Here is a 19,992-nt window from a genome sequence, read left to right on the forward strand (position 1 = left end):
GAATTTAACTTATTAAACTTGAATTTATCAAACATTAATTAAAGAATAAATAAAATAAAATATTAATTAAAGAATAGGTAAAAAATAATTATATCCATTTAATAAAAATATTTGTTATTAATAGAATTAAGACTTTAAAGTTGAATCTGGAATAACAAAATCTAAGGTTTTAAATCTGGAACTTCAATAAATATTAAACACCCAAGTAAATCTGGTAGTCCTTTCCCAGTGCCAGAGTCCCTCTTGGGCTGGTGAGCCAGGTTCTGGGAAGAGCTATGGCCTAGGAGACCAAAGCTCTCCGGGACTTACAAGCACGACTGCGAGGCAGTGTTGTATAATGGATAGGTATTTGGAGTTATGTCTGGATTGAACTTTGACTTCCTAGCTGTGTGACTTTTGGCTAAGTCTTAATTGTGAAGTGGGATTAGTAATACCTATTTCACAGGGGTATTATGAAGATTAAAAGTGTTAATGCACATAAAAGGTTTAGTACAATGCCTGGATTTAAGTAAGCATTCAATAAACATCTGTTATTATCATTGTTAGGATTCTCCTACAAGCGGCATACATAGTGAGTTATTGTTAATCGGTTACTAAACGCCTAGCAGAGCTGAAAGTTATGTGTGTGTTATGGTTTGGATGGTACTGGGATCTGGTTGCCTTGATTTTCTGACATTCTACTGTATCATATGCTTTCAGTTAAACATTGCTCTCTCCAGGGATCCTCTTTTCTAAAGTATGCACTTTCCAGAGGGCGTCCCTTCCTCACTGGCATGGCTTAGTTTATTAGGTACTAGGTATTTGCTTTACAATGTCAGCCTGAGACCAGAAAACAGGCAAGGGCTGGGATCCATGGTGAAAAGGTAAGGAAAAAAAGAAATTTTGCACAGTTTCAGGTTTTCCCTGCTGTTCTGTTCCCCTGAGGTGTCAGAACAGCTTCTCTACCATCTCAGGGACGAGTTTACACAGCCATGCCCCTCTGGTCCCCTGGGGCCTCCACCTGTGAAATCTGCAGGACAGCCAGGAAGCCAGCCTGGCCCTGGGTGCCACCTGCTGATTACCTGCCTCCTCTCCTGTACCCTAGGCTGGGACGGTACTTTTGCCCTTTTGGCACAGACCTGTCCTTGCCCATCTACCAGCAGCCCTGAGCACCTCTTGCCCTTTCTTCTTCATGACATCGGGACACCCTTGGACTTGGAGGCAGGTGAGATTTCAGGGTTTGCTTCCCAGTGTCCTTGAGGTTTGACACCAGAGCCAATTCTGTGGCAGATGGTGGGGCCTGAGGCTTATTTCGTGATTAAAGATAACTTCCTGCATCATATTTGTGCATTCCCTGTCTGGGGCAGTGGGAATAAGGCCACCACGGTGACCTTGACCAGCGGTGAGGGAGGAAGGAGGGGAGAGGAGTGACTCACTGTGCACCTTCCCAGTAGGTTATCGGCTTGAGGTCTCAGGATGCGTTGACCCTACTTTAGTCACCGGAATTTGTCGTCATCCAGTGCTATTTCCCCCAATACGCAGATGTGGCAGAGGGATTGGGGGCAGGCCTCTGTCACCATGGAGACTGTGACGCTGTCCTGCTAGGGGCAGTTTGGAAGAGGTTAGGCCTAGAAGGCTGGGGAAGGCCCCGGATTTGACCCCCACCACTCCCGCATTAGGGCCTTTCTCTAAAACCGAGGCCCAGAAAGGGAGGGAATCCCCTTGGGTCACCATACGCCCCCGGGAAGAGGCAGAATGATCTGAGTCCAGGATCTGCGTGTTCGGCTTTCCCCCAAAGGTCAGGAAGCCCCTCCTAGCTCCATTCTTCTTTGAGCTTTCCATCAAACAATTCCTAGCGTCCGCGATCCTTTCGAGTACTCGCAGAGTCGAGGCTCCAAGACTTCTCCTTTAAGACCCATGGCTCCTCCCATCACGCTGCGTCGCAGACTTAAGGCCCCGCCCCTCCAAACAGCTTCCGCAGGTCCGCGACCGTCGCGCGGCGGTCACGGCCCCTTTATACCCGAGTGTCCCCCCCGGCTCCCCAACCCCTTCTCTCTCCCCCTCCAGCCCGCACCAGGTACCCCGGCTGGTCGTGCGGCTTCGCGCGCAGTGGTGAGTGCGGGGCCCCGAGGGGGCGCGAGGACACCTTCCTGGTCTTCCCGCAGCCCTCGCGGTGTCCTCGCGGGTCGCGGGGGGCGGAGCTTGAGCAGCGACCCGGGTGGGGGAGACTGGGTGCTCTGAGCGCGGGAGGGGTGGGCCGGGACCGGCCGAGCAGCGGGAGGGGCTCAGGTGACTTACGGAGAGGGAATGGCCCCCAGCAGTGCTCGCCCGGTGACTGCGGGTGTAGGGGACTGGGCTTACGGTCCCGCGGCGTGTCCTCTCTCCCTTGACCGGCCAATGCCCCCGTACAGCTCAGTTGCGGAATTGTCCTCCCGGTCCCCTGGGGTTCAGGCCCGTCTGTGGGGGGCGGCTGCCGCCTGTCCCGCCGCCTGAGACCGCAGTCGTGGAGGCCGCTGGAGAGGCCCAGGCGGAGAGCGGTGGCCTTTGAGGGGGGCGGCAGGAGGGCACCGACCCCCCGATTCCTGGCAGAGGTGGGGGCCGTAGCAGAAGGCGCAGGGGTGGAGAGTGGCCAGCGGCCAACAACCGCCTCCCCCAGATACGGGCTGAGTTGTGGGTTGGGGAAGGGTTTGGCTCCGGGAACCTCAGTTCCAAACCTCTGCCCATCAGAGAGCCGGCGGTCACCATGGCGATGCGGGAGCTGGTGGAGGCGGAATGCGGGGGTGCGAACCCGCTCATGAAGCTGGCCGGGCACTTCACCCAGGACAAGGCCTTTCGGCAGGAGGGGTTGAGGCCTGGCCCCTGGCCCCCAGGAGCCCCAGCCTCGGAGGCGGTGAGTGTTCTTCAGGCGGAAAGCCCGAGTTGTGACCTGGGATGGAGGGTCCGGATGCACACTTTGGGATAACTGCTGTCTCTATTGTGTTGCAAATGATAATAGTTGCCAGGCAATGGGTGTTTACTATATTAAACATTGAACGTCTTTATATAGACGAAGGCAACCATGTTATAGATGAGGAAACTGAGGCTTTGAGAACTTTTGTGACTTGCCTTATGAATGGAAGAGCTGGAATTTTAACCCAGGGTTAACTGAGTTGTGTGGCTGTGGTCTTCACCACTGTACCATATTGTCTCCCTTTCTTTTGTCTTAGGTCTCTAAGCCTTTGGGGGTAGCCTCTGAAGACGAGGTAAATAATGCCAGTCTTTTCTGTCACATTTTTCGTTCGCCCATTGTATTTTTTACTTTAAACTTGGCTCGTCCATATTTCAATCTGTGGACTTCCCTGATCAAATGAGATTTGCCTCAGCTCGCCTGCTTGTTTTTGTTTTAAGTATTCTTCGAGTGTTTCCAAATCTATAGTTTCTGTGTTTCGCTTTCCTTGTGTTTGATGTTAGTATCCCACATCCAATGGGCCCCTGTCTCTTGCTGGGTTCATTTCACCATCTCTCTTCTGACAGTTGGTGGCCGAATTCCTCCAGGACCAGAATGCACCACTTGTATCCCGTGCCCCTCAGACGTTCAAGATGGATGACCTCCTGGCAGAGATGCAGGAGATTGAACAGTCAAACTTCCGCCAGGCACCCCAGAGAGGTGGGTCCAGCGTCTGGTTCTGGGTGTGGGGGGGCGGGGGTCACTATTTTCTGTGCAGGTAGGGACAAGGGGATTCCGTATTTAGATGCTGCTGGTATTGCTGAACTGAGATGCAGAAGGAGACAAAAGGAACAGAGTGTTTTCATGTGCACTCAGGGTTCCTTAGGCATGATAGAATGATAGGTATTTTCCTTAGTTCTCTCTCTATCTCTCTCTTAAGCCCCTGGTGTGGCAGACTTGGCCTTGTCGGAGAACTGGGCCCAGGAGTTTCTTGCAGCTGGAGACGCTGTGGATGTAACTCAGGATTACAATGAGACTGACTGGTCCCAAGAGTTCATCTCTGAAGTTACAGGTGAGGCTTCATATGGGAAGATCTACAGTGGTTCCTGTGATGCAAAGTTCTACACTGTTACCCTCATTCATTTTAGGATATAGAGTGATTTTAGCTGCTTATGACCTTTCTGGACTCTTTACTCTTTCCTATAGGGCACTGAACCTGATTTCTTTTAGGTGGTAACAGGGAATTGAAACTTATATTAAACAGAGGCGTGAGTTTGAACTGGATAAGAGATTTTGAGGAGAGAGAGAACACGAGGAGTTAGGTTTTCTTCTTTGTTATCTGGAACTTTAGTACTGTAGTTTGGTGGAGAGGATCCGCAGATTGGATGGATGGCAGTGTTGCCCAGGAAGAGAGAAATGTTTAACACATCCCTTGGGATTCTGGCATTAAGTCATCTTGAACAGGGTTAGAGTCTTGGAAAGTGGAATTGTGGAGTTCAAAGGCCTGAAGTATATGGTCTTGATGATAATAATAAAAATTAATAACAAGAGCTAATGTTTACTTAACCATGTTCTAGGCTTTGTTTTAGTGCTTTAAATTCATTGTCCGTTTAATCCCCCTGAGAACCCTTGAGGTAGTTATTATTCCTAGTATATAGATAAGAAAACTGAGGCTGAGAGCTTAAATAATTTGCCCAAGGAGTCACAGCTTTGTAAGTGGTGGAAATGGGATTTGATTCTGGGTTTGAATGATTCCAGAGTCTGTGGGCTTACCCATTCATTATGCTATACTGCCAGGCCTGCAACTTAAGCTCTTCAGGGTCCCAGCCTAATTTTCCCTCTTTGAGTTGTCTGTGCTCACTGCATCCTGGGGGACTGATTCTTCTCCCCCAAGCCTTTCTGATTACAGGCCTGGGCAAGGGCATTCTCCTTCTCTTTGCTCTTCCTGATTGCTCTCAAAGAGAGCACTGTTAGCCTGTTTCCAATTTAAGAAATCAAGAATCACAAAAGAGATAAAGGGAGAAAGTTGCAAAGATTCTGGCCTCTCAGGGTGCTCACATCATAGTTCCTGAATTTTCATGACATGATTGATGGGACCTAATTGGTACCCCCTGCCCCCAATCATTTTTATTCTCCTAAAGACAGGGCTTCCTCCACACACAAGAGAAAAACCCCCAAATCTAACAACTAAAACTCACCTTTAGTAAAAGCTGTTGGTCTCTTTTATCATGACTCCCTTTCCCTCCTTTAAGTTAGAGTTTAAGGAAGAACAATGGGTGTTCTTGGTTTCTATGCACTTTATATTCTCAGAGCCAGTTGAGCTTCACAGAAATACAAGGTAGGTATTCCTCCCCCATTTTATAGACAAGGAAACTGAGATTTGGAAGGGTTAATACTTTTGTCTGAAATCATTCAGTAACAAAGATTATATGCAAACTCATGTCTGTCTGACTCCAGGCTCCATACTTAGAATCATTACACTGTCATTGAGAATCTTCTGTGTGGAATTGCCCCAATTGGAAAATCTGAGCTGTAATAAAGACCCGCCACCAGACTGAAACTCAGCTTTTTGTACAAACCTTAGATTTAAGTGCTGTTTCTTATCGCAGAGAGACTTCTGTTAAAATGTATGGGCATCAGTCATTTCTGATAATTCAGGAAAAAAATCATCACTACTATGAGCATTGAGATTGATGAGATTTTTGTTAAAATTAGTTGAATACTTGGAGCCATTGAAATCTTCCTTAACCTGAAATCTTCCTTCCTTAAATGAAAAACTACTTTAGAAAAACATGTTGGACCTGTCTTACCTGTTAAATTGTCTTTGGGAGATCTCTCTCTTCCTCTGTTTTGTACATTTTTTTGGAACTGTGCCTGCTTCACAGAGGCAGGGGTATGGAAAGCTGGAAAGGGATATTGAGCTATGTGGGATCTGCCTTCATATAAATGTCCTATTGCAGTAGTATATTGCTTTGTATGTAGCGGCCCTTCAGAATTTATTGAATGAGAGAATTGAGATCTGGGAGAAAGAGCTAACGGGGATTGATTTTCTAGTACAGTTATCCCTTGGTATCTGCAGGGGATTGGTTCCAGGACCCCTGTGGTTACCAAAATCCTGGATGCTCAAGTCCTTTATATAAAATTGCTATTTTATATATAAAATTGCTCAAGTCCTTTATATAAAATTGCATAGTATTTGCATATAACCTACCCTCCCGTATGCTTTAAATCTCTAGATTATTATAATATCTAATACAATGTAAATGCTTTGTAAATAGTCGCCAGCATGGGGCAAATTCAAAGTTTTGCTTTTTGGAACTTTCTAGAAATCCCCTGCCTCTCTCCCTCTGAATATTTTCCATCCACAGTTGGTTGAATCCGTGGATGTGGAACCCGTGGATACTAGCCTCATAACATTTATGGCTGATATTATTACAGTAATGATATAGGTTACCTATTTCTTTGTGGATAAGTAGACTGCAAGTAGAGAGAAGGTTATATTCTTTAAATCTTTATTATTCTTAACTCCCCATTGTTAGGATTCTAGAATCTAGTTTAAAAGAAACCTTGAAGCTTAGTTTTTTTCTTGTTTGAATGTTGTATTTGGAAATATAGTTTCACTGGAAGTTGCAAAAAAATGTACAGAAAGGTTCTGTGTGTCTTTCCCTCTGTTTTTGCCGGTGGTGACATTTTGCATTTGTTAGTTATGTACAATATCAACAGAAAATTGCCACTGGTACAATCCACAGATCTTATTAGATTTCACCAGTTTTACATGCCTTTATTTGTATGTTTATAGTTTTATCACATATGTAGATTTGCATAACCATTACTGCAATCAAGATATGGAATTATTCCATTACCACATGAAGCTGATTTTTTAGTCTGAAATGGTTCTTGATGGAATTCCACTCCTACCTCTCACCCCAATGTTCTGGGCCAAATAATCATCCATCTTGTGATTGCTCAGCTCTAGGGAAGAAATGCATCTTTAAGGGGTTTTGAGTTTAGACAGCCTCAGCTAAAATGGTGTGTGAGGTTCATACGACAATTATGAGAGATAAACCTGCACTTTCATAGGAAGGGCAGTGGCCATCAGTAGCAGATGATGATTGGCAGTAGCTCTCCCCTGGATGGCAGAGGAAGAGGCTATGGACTAAAAGGAATAATAATCTCATTGTGATGTTTTCCACTTTTGTAGGGATTTGCCTTGAGCAGACAGTAATGATAATAATAGCTAATATTTGTTACTCTGTGCTTTGCATAGGCATTATCTCATGTGGTCTTCACAAGAATCCCTGTGAGGTAGCTATTATTATATCTACTTCGTAGATAAGGAATTAGAAACTTAGAGGGTTGATAACTTGTCTGGAGACTCACAGTGAATAAGTGGTGGAGTTGGGATGTGAGTGCAGGTAGCCTGACCCTAGAACCTGCATTCTTGATCACTGTGTTACTTAGTGGATGTGGAAACTTTCATGGGTAAAGGTGGGAAGTTCTGAGTTTTTGACTGTTGAGCTTGGGGTAGATGTGCCTAGATGAAATGAACACACAGTGAGAACCTAGGCCAGGTGAACGCCCTGAATCAGAGGTTTGGTACCTAGGTTGTTGGTTGTCACTCTATGATTTCTGTGACCTAGGATAGTCCCTCCCACTCAGCAGGACTTAGTTGCTTCCATCTCACAGATATCCAGATGAATCTGATTTTCTGTAAGAATTTCTCAAAAAATATTATGAAGGCCAGGTAGTATTCTTTTGGTTATTTTATTTTGACTTCTTTGTTGGAGCAGGTTCCCAATGCCAGAAAATCCTGAGTCTTGTGGCCAATATGGCTAAATACCAAATTACAGCTATTTGAGGTTGTCTCATCTCTGGGATTCTTTTTTCTAAACTACCTCTTGTCTGTTTTAAAGTCCAGGTGCTTTGTACTTTTTCTGTTGGTGCTCGTCCTTTAGAACAACATTTCATAGAAATGGTGTTCTGTGTAATTTGAGGAGTACTTTTGGCCAGAATATGCTTTTGTGAAACACTCTAGTTGAGAGGGAGTGGCTGGAGAGTGAGGAGGAAGGACTGGTTATTTTTCAGCAGAATGGGACGGGGTATTAAGCATTTCCTTATTAGGTCTCCAGACTTGAGCTAACAGTCTAGTCGGGGCAAAGGAAAGAGAAATGTTGCCTGTGAAAGCTAGTGAGGGAAATCTTGATAAAAATGTTAAGAGTTCTCGAAATTAAGAGACCAAGTCTGCGATCAAAAAAATTGTCAACTGTATCTTTTATTTTATTAGTAATAAATCACTTATTATTTATGATTAGGTGAAATCTGTGAGTCTTGATCTTTTTCTTTTCTTTCTTTTTCAGAATTTGACATTATTTTCTCAGATGTTGAAATTACTTTGTTGAAATTATTCAGGCAGAGTCTCAGCTAAATGGAATAGAAAGTTCTGTTGTATATGAATCCCGAGGAGGTAAACCTGCCTTCTTGGTGTTAAAAGCAGTAACAGATCTTCAAATTAGGGACAAAGACAGGATGGCCATTTGTTAAGGATATGGGTGCAGAGCAGAAGGAAGGAACACGCCGGCCCATCCTTCTCTACGTGCACTCACTCTTTAGGGGCCCTTTAAATCCTTTAACTAATCTGTGTCATTACTTTTTTGTTTTCCTGGCCCTAGAATAGTAAAGAGCGAAGTCCTGGAGGTTGAGAAAAGTTCAGCGCCCTCATGTGATATGTTTATTCTGATCTTGCAGCAGTGCCCTTTTTCATGAGAGTTGCTAAGGTGATTTCTGGAATTAGACTTAAAAACATAGCTCTCAAAAGCGGTCAAAAGTGACAGAGTTCAGAATAATGTTTATCCCGGGGGGTGCGGGCCTGCGGGAGCCTGTGAGGGAACTGTAGACGGTCCATGTCGTGATCCGGGTGGCGGTGGCTTGAGTGTGTTCACGGGTAGAAATTAATGAAGCAGCACGCCGAAGTTTGGTACACTTTACGCACCTTCATGTTTGTATGTTACATCTCAAAAAATGAAAAAAAATCCAGTGGGAAGAGTGGACCCATGTATCCTTAGTTCTAGCCCAGCATTCTGCTTCTCAGATTCTCTTGGTAGGTATATTAGGATGAAATATGAGGTTCCTTTTTTTTTTTTTTTTTTTTTAAATTTTTATTGGAGTATAGTTGCTTTACAATATTGTGTTAGTTTCTACTGTACAGCAAAGTGAACCAGCAATACCTATACATATATCCCCTCTTTTTTGGATTTCCTTCCCATTTAGGTCACCACAGAGCACTGAGTAGAGTTCCCTGTGCAATACAGTAGGTTCTCATTAGTTATCTATTTTATACATAGTATCAATAGTGTATATATGTCCATCCCAATCTCCCAGTTATGAGGCTCCTTTTGTTGGGAGGGTGTGAACTCTGTAGATGGAGGACAGACCAAGGTTTGGTTAAGGAATGGGAGCTCCTGTGTTCTCCCCTGGTTCCCTGCCAGGTCCCTGCAGTACCTTTGAGGAAGGTGGAGCCCAGGGCCCGCTATCTCTTAGTGAGGGCTCTTGCACTTCAGACAAAAGGGTTTGGTCCCCACTTCTCTCCTGAGCCTCCTTATTTGGTCTCCTGTCCCCAGTTCAGTAAACTTCTGCCCTAGGCCCCTGGGGAGCAGGTTGGGTGTTGAAAATTTAGTAGTATTTTCTTTTGACCAGTGGTCTCTGAGGGATTCTGCTTTGACTTGGTTAAGTTAATATTCTCCCTTTCCTGATCCTTCACTGATTTCCCCACCTCTCTGCTCCTTGCAGACCCTTTGTCTGTGTCCCCGGCCCGCTGGGCTGAGGAATATCTGGAGCAGTCAGAGGAGAAGCTGTGGCTGGGAGAGCCAGAGGGAACAGCTGCCACTGATCGCTGGTGAGTCCAGCCCCTTCTCTCGGGATGGATCCCTGTGGAAGGAGTGTTGGATGGTTTTCCTGCTCCCCTCCACCAAGCTCCTCTATCCACATTCTTAAACCAAGTTGCAATCCCTTCATTTTCTACTCTAACGTTTCCACTTGTATTATTACCCCGATTCATTTATGTCTCAAATATAATCGAGTCGAGAATCCTAACTGTCCTACCAAAAGTTTGTAACTTTATCTTATGCACCCTGTTCCCCTTTTAATTTGGAGCCTGCAACTGTCTATTCCTTCTCTCTGGAAAGACGCGTTTGGGAAAGAGAGAGGTGAAAGCATGTAGCTAGTGCTTTGCCACTCCTGCCCAAATGTCCTTCTTTAATGTAAATTGGAATTAGTAGGTCCTCAACCAGAGAGAGGAGTAGTGTCACCCTCTCTGTTCCCCGATGAGAACTGTAATTGCCATGGGCTGGGAGTGGGGAAGGATGTGGCAGACTAATGTGTAAAATGAGCGAGTCCTCGCCTGTCCCAGGTGTGATGAATACCAGCCCGAGGAGGACCTGCAGCACATGGCCAGCGACTTTGTGGCCAAGGTGGACGACCCCAAGTTGGCTAACTCTGAGGTGAGCCACGTGCTGCTGCTGCTTTGCCCAGCAGAGCTGGTCTGAGAAGCCAGGAGTCCTGCTTCTCTTACCCCAGTTTAGTTTAAGGTGAAAGAGATGAGATCCGAGGTCCACTCCTTCCTGTCTGGAGAACAGAGACTTACGACCCTGCCTCTTCTTCCAGTAGTCTTGCCCTCATTTCCTTGCCTACTAACCCTTTGTCTTTTCTGTGTCTTCTCAGATCTCTTGAGCCAGAAATCCCTTTCTTTTTGCTCTCTGCTTTTTCCAGGGTCTTTAGCCTGTCTTGTCTGTAGCTAGAGATGGTCAAGGGGAGGGGTAAGTGCAGGCTTCTCTGGGCATGGTTGAGAGGGCACACCCGGAAGTCCTCTCCCAAGTGGCCTGTGTGTGTCTCTGTGCCCCAGTTCCTGAAATTCGTGCGGCAGATTGGCGAGGGGCACGTGTCCCTGGAGTCCGGCGCAGGGTTGGGCCGAGCTCAGGCAGAGCAGTGGGCAGCAGAGTTTATTCAGCAGCAGGTAGGACACTGTCACCTCCCAGTCCTACCTCAGAGCCAGCTGGTGCCCCCGGCCGTGGGTTCAGTATTCAGTGGTCCCAGATGGGGAAGGGATCTTATTGCCAGCTCGTTTGGTAGCATCCAGGTCCTGAGTGGGTGGGAAAGAGATTCTGAGAATGTTCTTCTCAGAAGTGCCCAGGTTGGTGGTGTCTAATGGGTATTTAGTTGATATTTAGTGGGTAGAAAGTTGTTGGTGGTGGTATGACCATCCTTCTTTGTCACAGGGTACTTCAGAGGCCTGGGTTGACCAGTTCACACGACCAGTGAACACATCTACTCTTGATACGGAGTTTGAACGAGCCAAGTCAGCTATAGAGGTGAGAGCAGCTAGTACAGGTATAACCAGTCCAAGAGAAAACACTTCTTTGGAGAGAGTGGGTGTCTTAACATCAAAGATGGGTGAACATTGTATTTCATAATGTTCTTGGGTTATCTTTGGCAGAATTGCTTGGGATGGGGTGGTTGCCTATCAAAAATGCAAATTCCTGGGCATCACAGACTACTGAGTCAGAATCTGGGGGTAGGACCTAGGAACCTGCGTGAAAAAAAAAAGCTCTTCAGATGATCTTAAACACATTGAAGTTAAAGAACTACTGCCACAGGGACTCCATCTTAGTGGAACTTAGGGTGGGGCGGGGTGGTCACGATGAATCTTCTTTTTCTACCTGCCTTCCCTTCCTTACAGTCTGATGTCGATTTCTGGGACAAGTTGCAGGCGGAGTTGGAGGAGATGGCAAAACGGGATGCTGAGGCCCACCCCTGGCTTTCTGACTATGACGACCTCACGTCTGCTTCCTATGATAAGGTGAGAACTAGTTTTTCAGACTGCAGGATTTCCTTGTTTTATTGTCTCTCCTTTAATCCTGAATCTGAAGGGTACCCACTTTTAAGTAATTATTTTCTTGAGCCCCTTTCCGTGAAAGGCAGCCTGAATTATTTCCTTGCCCCTGCTCTCCTCCAGTTATTGAGAGTATGCTTTATTCTTGGGATATAAAAGTTAATGATAATAGACCACCCTTGTCAAATAACAACAATAAGCGACAGAATACCTAGAGTAGAGGTTTGCACACGATGCAATAAGAGCACGGAGGAAGGAGCTCTGCTTTGGAGGTTGGTTGAAAACATTTTAAGAAGATTGATAGCTCCTTTGATAGAGAGTGGTAGGTGGTAGGCCATCTCTCTGCCCTCCACCTTAGTATCTATTAACTTTTTAACTCACAAGTTTATTTTAAATTCTGATCTCTTCCTGTAGGTACTAACCACTTGCCCCCAATTTAGGGTATTTTCAAAGAATTATATTAAATAATTCAAATGCTAGGAAAATTTCCCAGAAGTTGGTGGTGAAGAATGATTGAATTTTGCATGTAGTATATACTGTTGCCTTAGAAGCATGTGTTATATCGGGGTATCACTGTGAAAAAAATCTGCTTGTGGGTTGTGGGGTATTTGGACATGTGGGTAATAATTGAGCTGTGAGTTGAAGCATGATTGGGGAGGGAGAGAATTGCTTGGTTTTGAAAATGGCAAAACAGGAACTGGGGAGGTGATCAGTGGTGTCTTTTTCTCAGCTCAGACCTGGTTGGGGCTAGAACTAGAGGGCCAGGATTCTGGAGGTAGATCTTGCAAAGATAGAGAAGAACAGAGTTCAAGATAAGTTAGAAAAGGCTAGGATTTAAAAGCCAATGAAAATCTTAGTACTAGGAAAAGGATGATTTTGTTTATTATCCCAGCCTGACTTTCTGAGAGTTGTTCTGTGATATAATAGAAAAGGGAGCTTACCTTTTGGGACCCCGTCCTCTGGTTTTTCCATAGTAAGAGTTTCTTCTATAGACTTGTGATGAGGAAGAACTGAAGGAAATACCTGGAGATAGTACTTTTATTAATTTGTAATAGACACTTGATAAGTTGCACAGGCCCTGTCGACTTATAAATGGCAAGGTATAAAGTTTAGATAAAAATTTCCTGGGACTTGCCTGGTGGCACAGTGGTTAAGACTCTGCCTGCCAATGCAGGGGCCACGGGTTCGATCCCTGGTCCGGGAAGATCCCACATGCCACAGAGCAACTATGCCCGTGCACCACAACTACTGAGCCTGCACTCTAGAGCCTGTGAGCCATAACTACTGACCTATGTGCCACAACTACTGAAGCCTGCGTGCTCTAGGGCCCACGTGCCACAACTACTGAAGCCCATGCACCTGGAGCCCGTGCTCCACGAAAAGAGAAGCCATCGCAATGAGAAGCCCGTGCATTGCAATGAGCAGTAGCCCCGCTCGCTACAAATAGAGAAAGCCCGTGCACAGCAATGAAGATGCAACACAGCCAAAAAATAAATAAAAATAAAATAAAGTTTTAAACAAATTTCCTGGTTTTTGATAAATATAGACATAGCTCTCCTCTTAGCACTTTTTACTTCTGTATCAATGACATGATAGTTGGAATAAATTCTTTAATTCAAAACTTAAAAACATAATTATGTTTTTAGATCTTTGAACCCTATTTTGATATCATTGATACCTTGGGATATTGCAAAATTAGGATTAGAAACATTTGCATTAATGTCCCAGATTTTGTCTGCCTTTTGTTAAACTGTTAATAAATTATATGTCAATAGTACTTGTTTTTTTTTTCAAATGTGGATCTGACTCTATCAGGTAAATTCATGGGTATCTGAATGTCGTATTTTTTATTCATGATCCTTAAATTTTCAAGGCTACACCTACAGCTGGAGCAGATATGATACTGTATACTGTTAGCGTGAAGGAGAAATTTCTGTGATGGGACACACTCTACTTAGTAGTGATCCAATTTTTGCAGTATGATACTATGAAATCATAGGATCATGATTGGCTTGGATTAGACTAATGATTGGCTTGGATTAGACTTTTTAAGAAGCAGCAGTGATCCCAAGCTTATCCTGCATCCTGTGGGTTGTTAAAGGTTCCTCCAGAGGACTCTTTTTTTTTTCATCTATACAAATATTCTACTTTTGAAAAATTCCTCTCTGATCAGCAATTGATAAAACCTCAAGGAGGATAGATAACACGGACAAGAGCATACTTAGAGAACCCTGTGGTTGCAACATGATGGAATTGATTTGTTGCATTGTCTGCTGAGGATAATACCTATTAACGCATAGTATTTTAAGCTTTTTGTTAAGGCTGTGGCAGATATTCTCATTTGATGCTCTCAGTAGCTCTGAGAGGCAGGAATTACTTTCATTAGGAAATTGTGTTATAGGTGACAATGATCTGTTTCCTACGGGGTGGCTTAAAACATGGATTGAGGATGGGCAATAGTCGAGGGTGAATGCAGAAGGCTTTATCTTATGGAACTCTAACAGTCTAGGTGGGGCTGGCAAACTATGGCCCACGGGAAATCTATCCTTCCACCTTTTTTTTTTTTTTAATGGCCCGTGAGCTGAGAATGGTTTTAACATTTTTAAATGGTTTAAAAAAAATGAAAAGTAATAATTTGTGAAATGTGAAAATTATATACTGATAAAATTCAAACTTCAGTGTCCATAAATAGAGTTTTATTGGAACACAGCCATGCTTGTTTACATATCATCTGTGGCTACGTTCTCACTGCTCTGGTGGAGATGAGTAGTTGTGACAAAATATTTATCCTCTGCCCCTTGCTGATCCTTGTTCTAGAGTCCTTTTCTATCTTCTGAGTTTTCCTGTTGCACAGAGGTGTCCCAGGAACATTACCTATTCTCAACGTGAATATACTTTTTATACATTTATCCCAAATCCATCTCCTGTATGTCTCGCTTCTTAAATCCCCATTGTAATTATTTAATTTTTATTTGTCACAAATAATTTGCAGATTACTTAATAATGGTTTAGAACTTTGCTGGCAAGATTTAAGCATTTCTGGTTCTTGAGCAGTTTCACAATGATAGTGAAGAAGGACCTCACTCATGTCTTTATTTCGTACAGTTACATTCTGATTTGTCCTTAACTACATTTAGAAAGGGCCCTGCCCTGTATTTTGCATCTTGTTTTCATTCTGGGGTATTGTTTTGTGATGGTAACCACTACTATCCAAAAAGGAGCATTTTATTCCCTTGTCCCAAGTCACACGCTTACTAGGGACCCATTTTATCTTAACACCTCTCTGCCTACGTGGAAGACCTGGGGACAGAACTCTGCACAGAGCATCATAACTTCCCTCAAACGAGAAAGCCTCAGCTAGAAGAGGACTTGTCTTTCTGAAGCGTTTTCTGCCCTCAGGATTTTGGAATCTAGCTTTCATTTACTATCAGATACAGATTAATATTAATAACTTTTAAGAATGAAATTGGGGAATAAATTAAAATTTTCAAAGTGCTTGAACACATGCTATCCAGTCAGTGTGCACAGGACTCCGTGAGCTGGGTAAGAGTTGCATTTGAATAGCAGGACCTCTGACTCCAAATTGCATTTCCTTTATACATTATCACACTCTTGCAGGATAACAAGAAATGCCCTTTGAATAGCTAAAGAGAACTTATTACTGTAAGCAGATCCTGTTAAGAAATGTGCTCTGTCCAGTAATGAGAAATCAAGGATGTGGAAACACTGGCTGATAAAAACTTCCTAAAATAAACTTAATCCCAGCGTGGATCCGAGTTTGCCTGGCTTTCCAGTTGCTGTGGGCATGACACGGAATTTCTTCACTGTGGTCCTAGGTGATCTCCTTTATGATACAGAGAATTTGCTGGCATTTATCCGGATACCTTTTTGGAGGCCTTCAGCTTCTTCTCCGCCTCAGTCTTGGTTGTCAGCTCCCATTCCTGCTGCTCTGTGATGGCTCCCTCTGAGATGGGGTCTCACTTGGCTTCCCTTCCTTGTAGGGGTACCACTTTGAGGAGGAGAACCCCCTGCGCGACCACCCCCAGCCTTTTGAGGAAGGGCTGCGGCGACTTGAGGAGGGGGACCTGCCGAACGCCGTCCTGCTCTTCGAGGCAGCTGTGCAGCAAGACCCCAAGCACATGGAAGTGAGCAGCTCGTTCTTCTGACTTCAGATTAGAGACTCTCCCTCCAGTTTTGAGGGGGGCCCCTAAGGGTAGTGCAGATGGATTTGGGCCTGGGTGACAGCCTGGGGTCGGGTTCTGAGAGTGCGATGGTGAGTGGGGGGGGCAGAGGAAGCAATGGTGGGAAGGTGAATACCGGGGTGATGAAATCTGGCAACTTCTCTCTAGGCTTGGCAGTATCTGGGGACCACCCAGGCAGAGAATGAGCAAGAACTCTTAGCCATCAGCGCGCTGCGGAAGTGAGTACACTGAAAGGGTAGGGGGGGCGAGGTGGTCCCAGGGCTCTACAAATAACCTTTAGAATGACAGATCCTTCTCTTCTTTCTGGCTACTAACGCGAGTGTTTTCTCATGATGAAACTCTAAGGTTTGGGGTGAGTCTGGAGGTAACTGGCTCCATTCGTTCCTCAGCTTTTGGTTTTATTTGTGGGACCCTCCCTGGCTGGTTCCTTGGCTGCTGAAATGTTCCCTTCCTCAGGTCTGTAACTTTATTAATAACCCACCCGTAGAGGATCCCTCTACACCCTAACTGAGGGAGTTGGCAGGTAACTCTGCGTTCTGAAGCTTGGCTCTGCTCCCAGGGTGCTGATAGGCGCAGTGTCCACTGCAGAGCCCAGCTCTGTCCATCTCTGTCCGAACAGGTGCCTAGAGCTAAAGCCAGACAACCGGACGGCACTGATGGCGCTGGCTGTAAGCTTCACCAACGAGTCCCTGCAGCGGCAGGCCTGTGAGACCCTGCGAGACTGGCTGCGCTACACACCGGCCTATGCCCACCTGGTGGCAGCCGGGGAAGAAGGGGCCAGCGGGGCGGGACTGGGCCCCAGCAAGCGCATCCTGGGCTCTCTGTTGTCCGAGTGAGTGTGGGGAGCTCCTGGGATGACGAGTGGCAACCTGAGTAGAAGGGGTACCTGGCTTGTGCAATGTTGGATAGATTGAGGCTCAGGGTCTAAGAGTGGGATGGAAGACTCAGGATTGGAAGGAGGAGAGATGGACGCATCTTGGGGGTATGATTGGTTAGTGAAAGGATTATTTGGGAGGGGTAGGAATATAGACGTATCCATCCACCTGCTTTTTTGCATTTTTTTTCTTCCTTGTCCAGCTCTCTGTTTCTCGAAGTGAAAGAGCTCTTCCTGGCGGCTGTGCGCCTGGACCCGACATCCATTGACCCCGATGTGCAGTGTGGCTTGGGGGTCCTCTTCAACCTGAGTGGGGAGTATGACAAGGCGGTCGACTGCTTCACAGCCGCCCTCAGCGTTCGTCCCAATGTGAGCCTCAGGGGAGGAAGGGAGAGGACGGGACTCTGTACCTTATGGAGGAATCGTTTGTTGGGACCTTCGGAGTCATGGGATATTTCATTCCAGTGTTCCATGTACTGGTTGCCTTGGGAGAATTGGGAAAAGAAGAGCGGGAGTCTAGGGTCATCTGGACTTAGGGGAGTCTGCGGGGGGTGAGTGCTTATGTCGTGGCCACACAGTGACCCGTGGAGACAGGAATGGAATCGTAACATACATTAGAGAATCAGAGTGGGGAGCCAGGGGGAGAGTGGGCAGAATTTGATCGGAGCCTGGCTCATGTTTCTAACCCTTGTCCCTCCCTATCTTAGGACTATTTGCTGTGGAATAAGCTAGGGGCCACCTTGGCCAATGGAAACCAGAGTGAAGAAGCAGTAGCTGCATACCGTCGGGCCCTCGAGCTCCAGCCTGGCTATATACGGTCCCGCTACAACCTGGGCATCAGCTGCATCAACCTTGGGGCCCACCGGTGAGAGTATCTATTGAGGAATGAATGAATGAATGAATGAATGAATGAACTCCTTCTCCCTGCCTTTGGCCCTGGCTCCTCAGTCTCCGATCCTGTTGTTTGACTACGAGCTCCAGCTTTCTTTTTCCCCATGCCAGCTGACCTACCTCCTTCCACTGGTGTTCTGCTCACCAGCTCTCATTCTGCTTCCTTGCAGTGAGGCTGTGGAACACTTTTTGGAGGCCCTGAACATGCAGAGGAAAAGCCGGGGTCCTCGGGGCGAAGGGGGTGCCATGTCGGAGAACATCTGGAGCACCCTCCGTTTAGCCTTGTCTATGTTAGGCCAGAGCGACGCCTATGGGGCGGCTGATGCCCGGGATCTGTCCACCCTCCTAGCGCTGTTCGGCCTGCCCCAGTGACAGTGGGATGGGCTGCCCTGCGAGTGTTTGCCTGGAGGGGTGCCTGCTCTGGATGTGATCCCCTCTCCCCAAATGGGCCTACCCAGGGGGCGGGCTGATGACCACACGCGGTACTGCCTCTCAGGAGCTGCCTCAGTGTAGGGGTGGGCAGTCTGGGTTCTAGTTCCTGCATAGTCGTAGGAAAGTGAGCTGTGTTGTCGGGGTCGCTTGGTAATTCAAGGGCTGTCCATCCAGCTCCAGGTCTCCGCTCATCACGCCCTTTCTTGGTGCTGCTTTTTGGGTAGGACCCAAAGATACAGGTTGTCATCTGCTGCCATTTCTGATCGGGCCTACCACATTTGTAGCGTCTGTCCTCCCCCCCCCCCCCCCCCCGCCCCTTTCTCCTTTTACTGGGCCTTGATAATAGTACAGCCTCCTCGGGCAGTGGTGTGTGGCAGGTTCTAGCAAGCACCTCTGTGATGACTGTGTCTAGGGTGGGGTGTGTTAGGAGTTGGCCTGTTTGATTTAAGTGTTGATGTGGCTCAGCAGAGCTGAGCTTTTAGGGGTGCTCGTAGTTCTGTCATCCTGGGACCTCTCCTGGCTGTAGCTCAGCGTCCCTGGATAACGCCGCACGCAGTAATTGGCATCGTCACCGTAGCGGTCCTCAGGGGCTGCCGGGGTTACGTTGCTGCCGAGCGTTTGGGTGTGGGGAGAGGAAGCCTCGTTGTGGAATGAGCCTTGAAGGGACCGCATGGGCTCAGGGCAAGGGCTCTGGCTTGGGGGCCTGCGGAGGGAGGACAGAGCAGGTGGGACGAGGCGTGTCCCGAGTGCAGCCATCCCCCTCCGCTTAGAAAGACCTGCGAGTAGGAATTGAGCTAGCTCTTCTGGAAAAGTTGGTTCAGAAATTGCAGTCTTGCCGAATTCCTGACAAAGAGAGGGCTCAGTGTTACCCTGAGCCTTTGCTGTCCTTGAGGTGTTCCTGGGGGGGAGGGTCGAAACCCCCTTCCCCCATATCACCTGCACAAGGTGAAGGCTGAGGGAAGGTGAGGGCGCAGCTCGCATTCTGCTGCGGAGATGCACCAGGCCCAGAAATGACGGAAGTGGCCGCGAAGCCTCTTGCCTTGTCTTCAGTAGCTAATGGTCAGAGAGATTGTTTTTAAAACTACCGTGCTCCCGAGGTTCCATCCTAAAATTTATTTTTCTTTGTATGAATATGTGTAAATGATTTAAAAAATAAAACTGTAAAATATTTGTATGAGGAATAAATGGAACAGACATGGCTTTGAGTCCTGCTACTGGGTGTGCAGCTGGGATGGTGGGAGGGGAGTTGCTGTTTGGAGGTTGGTGTTCAACAGTTTTTCTCGATTTATCTTTCAAATTCTCATTGGTACATTGATTACCCATCTGTCTACCAAGGAATTACTCAGCACCTACTCTATGCGAGGTACATGAATAAGGTGGTCAAGGTCCCTGTGTTCATGGGGCTGATGGGTTAGCAGGAGACGGATGTTTGACAGTCATACATTTTTTACATTTGTGTTACTTCTATACAGGAAAATATGGGGTGTGATGTAATTGGTATTTTTTATTATGAATTATTACATGGGAGGACTTTTGTAGTTTCTTCAATGCTTAGGGCATTGAGATGCCAGCATTTCAATGCTGGCTCTACCTGGTTTTATCAGGAGCTCTCAAGAGACGTATCAAGATGGGTCTCTACCCTGGGGAAAATTTTAAAAGTATGAATATTTATGTTTGGAGATAAATGTCCATGGCCATGTTAGAATTTAAAATGTCTAAAGGAGAGCTGGTTCAGTAATTATCCAGACAGTGAAATATTATTAAGTTATTTAATTATATTTATGGAACAATTTCCAGTGACAAT

The 19,992-nt window shown here is 46.1% G+C and overlaps 1 protein-coding gene across 5 annotated transcripts; it reads left to right on the top strand.

Annotated features, from left to right (window-relative positions):
• Positions 1-1,931: 1,931 nt before the first annotated feature.
• On the top strand, positions 1,932-19,387 carry PEX5 (peroxisomal biogenesis factor 5). 5 transcript variants are annotated; one of them, XM_059935257.1, is made up of 16 exons: positions 1,932-2,091; positions 2,707-2,869; positions 3,186-3,221; positions 3,493-3,625; positions 3,846-3,977; positions 9,692-9,797; positions 10,311-10,401; positions 10,803-10,913; positions 11,176-11,268; positions 11,637-11,756; positions 15,791-15,934; positions 16,139-16,209; positions 16,611-16,823; positions 17,069-17,234; positions 17,573-17,730; positions 17,927-19,387. In XM_059935257.1, exons 2-16 carry the CDS (start codon positions 2,723-2,725, stop codon positions 18,126-18,128), a joined length of 1,923 nt encoding a protein of 640 aa, XP_059791240.1. In that variant the 5' UTR covers positions 1,932-2,091; positions 2,707-2,722; the 3' UTR covers positions 18,129-19,387. The 5 variants fall into 5 exon arrangements, with proteins under 5 accessions (XP_059791240.1, XP_059791241.1, XP_059791242.1 ...); XM_059935258.1 differs by having other exon boundaries at positions 11,661-11,756; XM_059935259.1 differs by having other exon boundaries at positions 11,667-11,756.
• The last annotated feature ends 605 nt before the right edge of the window (positions 19,388-19,992 follow it).

Source organism: Balaenoptera ricei, chromosome 10, assembly GCF_028023285.1.
Source record: "Balaenoptera ricei isolate mBalRic1 chromosome 10, mBalRic1.hap2, whole genome shotgun sequence".
Classification (NCBI taxonomy): Eukaryota; Metazoa; Chordata; class Mammalia; order Artiodactyla; family Balaenopteridae; genus Balaenoptera; species Balaenoptera ricei.

Excerpts from the sequence above, each read along its gene's own strand:
- PEX5 (XM_059935257.1), top strand. The coding sequence starts at position 2,723 with ATGGCGATGCGGGAGCTGGTGGAGGCGGAATGCGGGGGTGCGAACCCG. Across the intron at positions 10,914-11,175 it reads CAGAGTTTATTCAGCAGCAG|GGTACTTCAGAGGCCTGGGT; the intron begins GTAGGACACTGT and ends TCTTTGTCACAG. Across the intron at positions 17,235-17,572 it reads CCCTCAGCGTTCGTCCCAAT|GACTATTTGCTGTGGAATAA; the intron begins GTGAGCCTCAGG and ends TCCCTATCTTAG.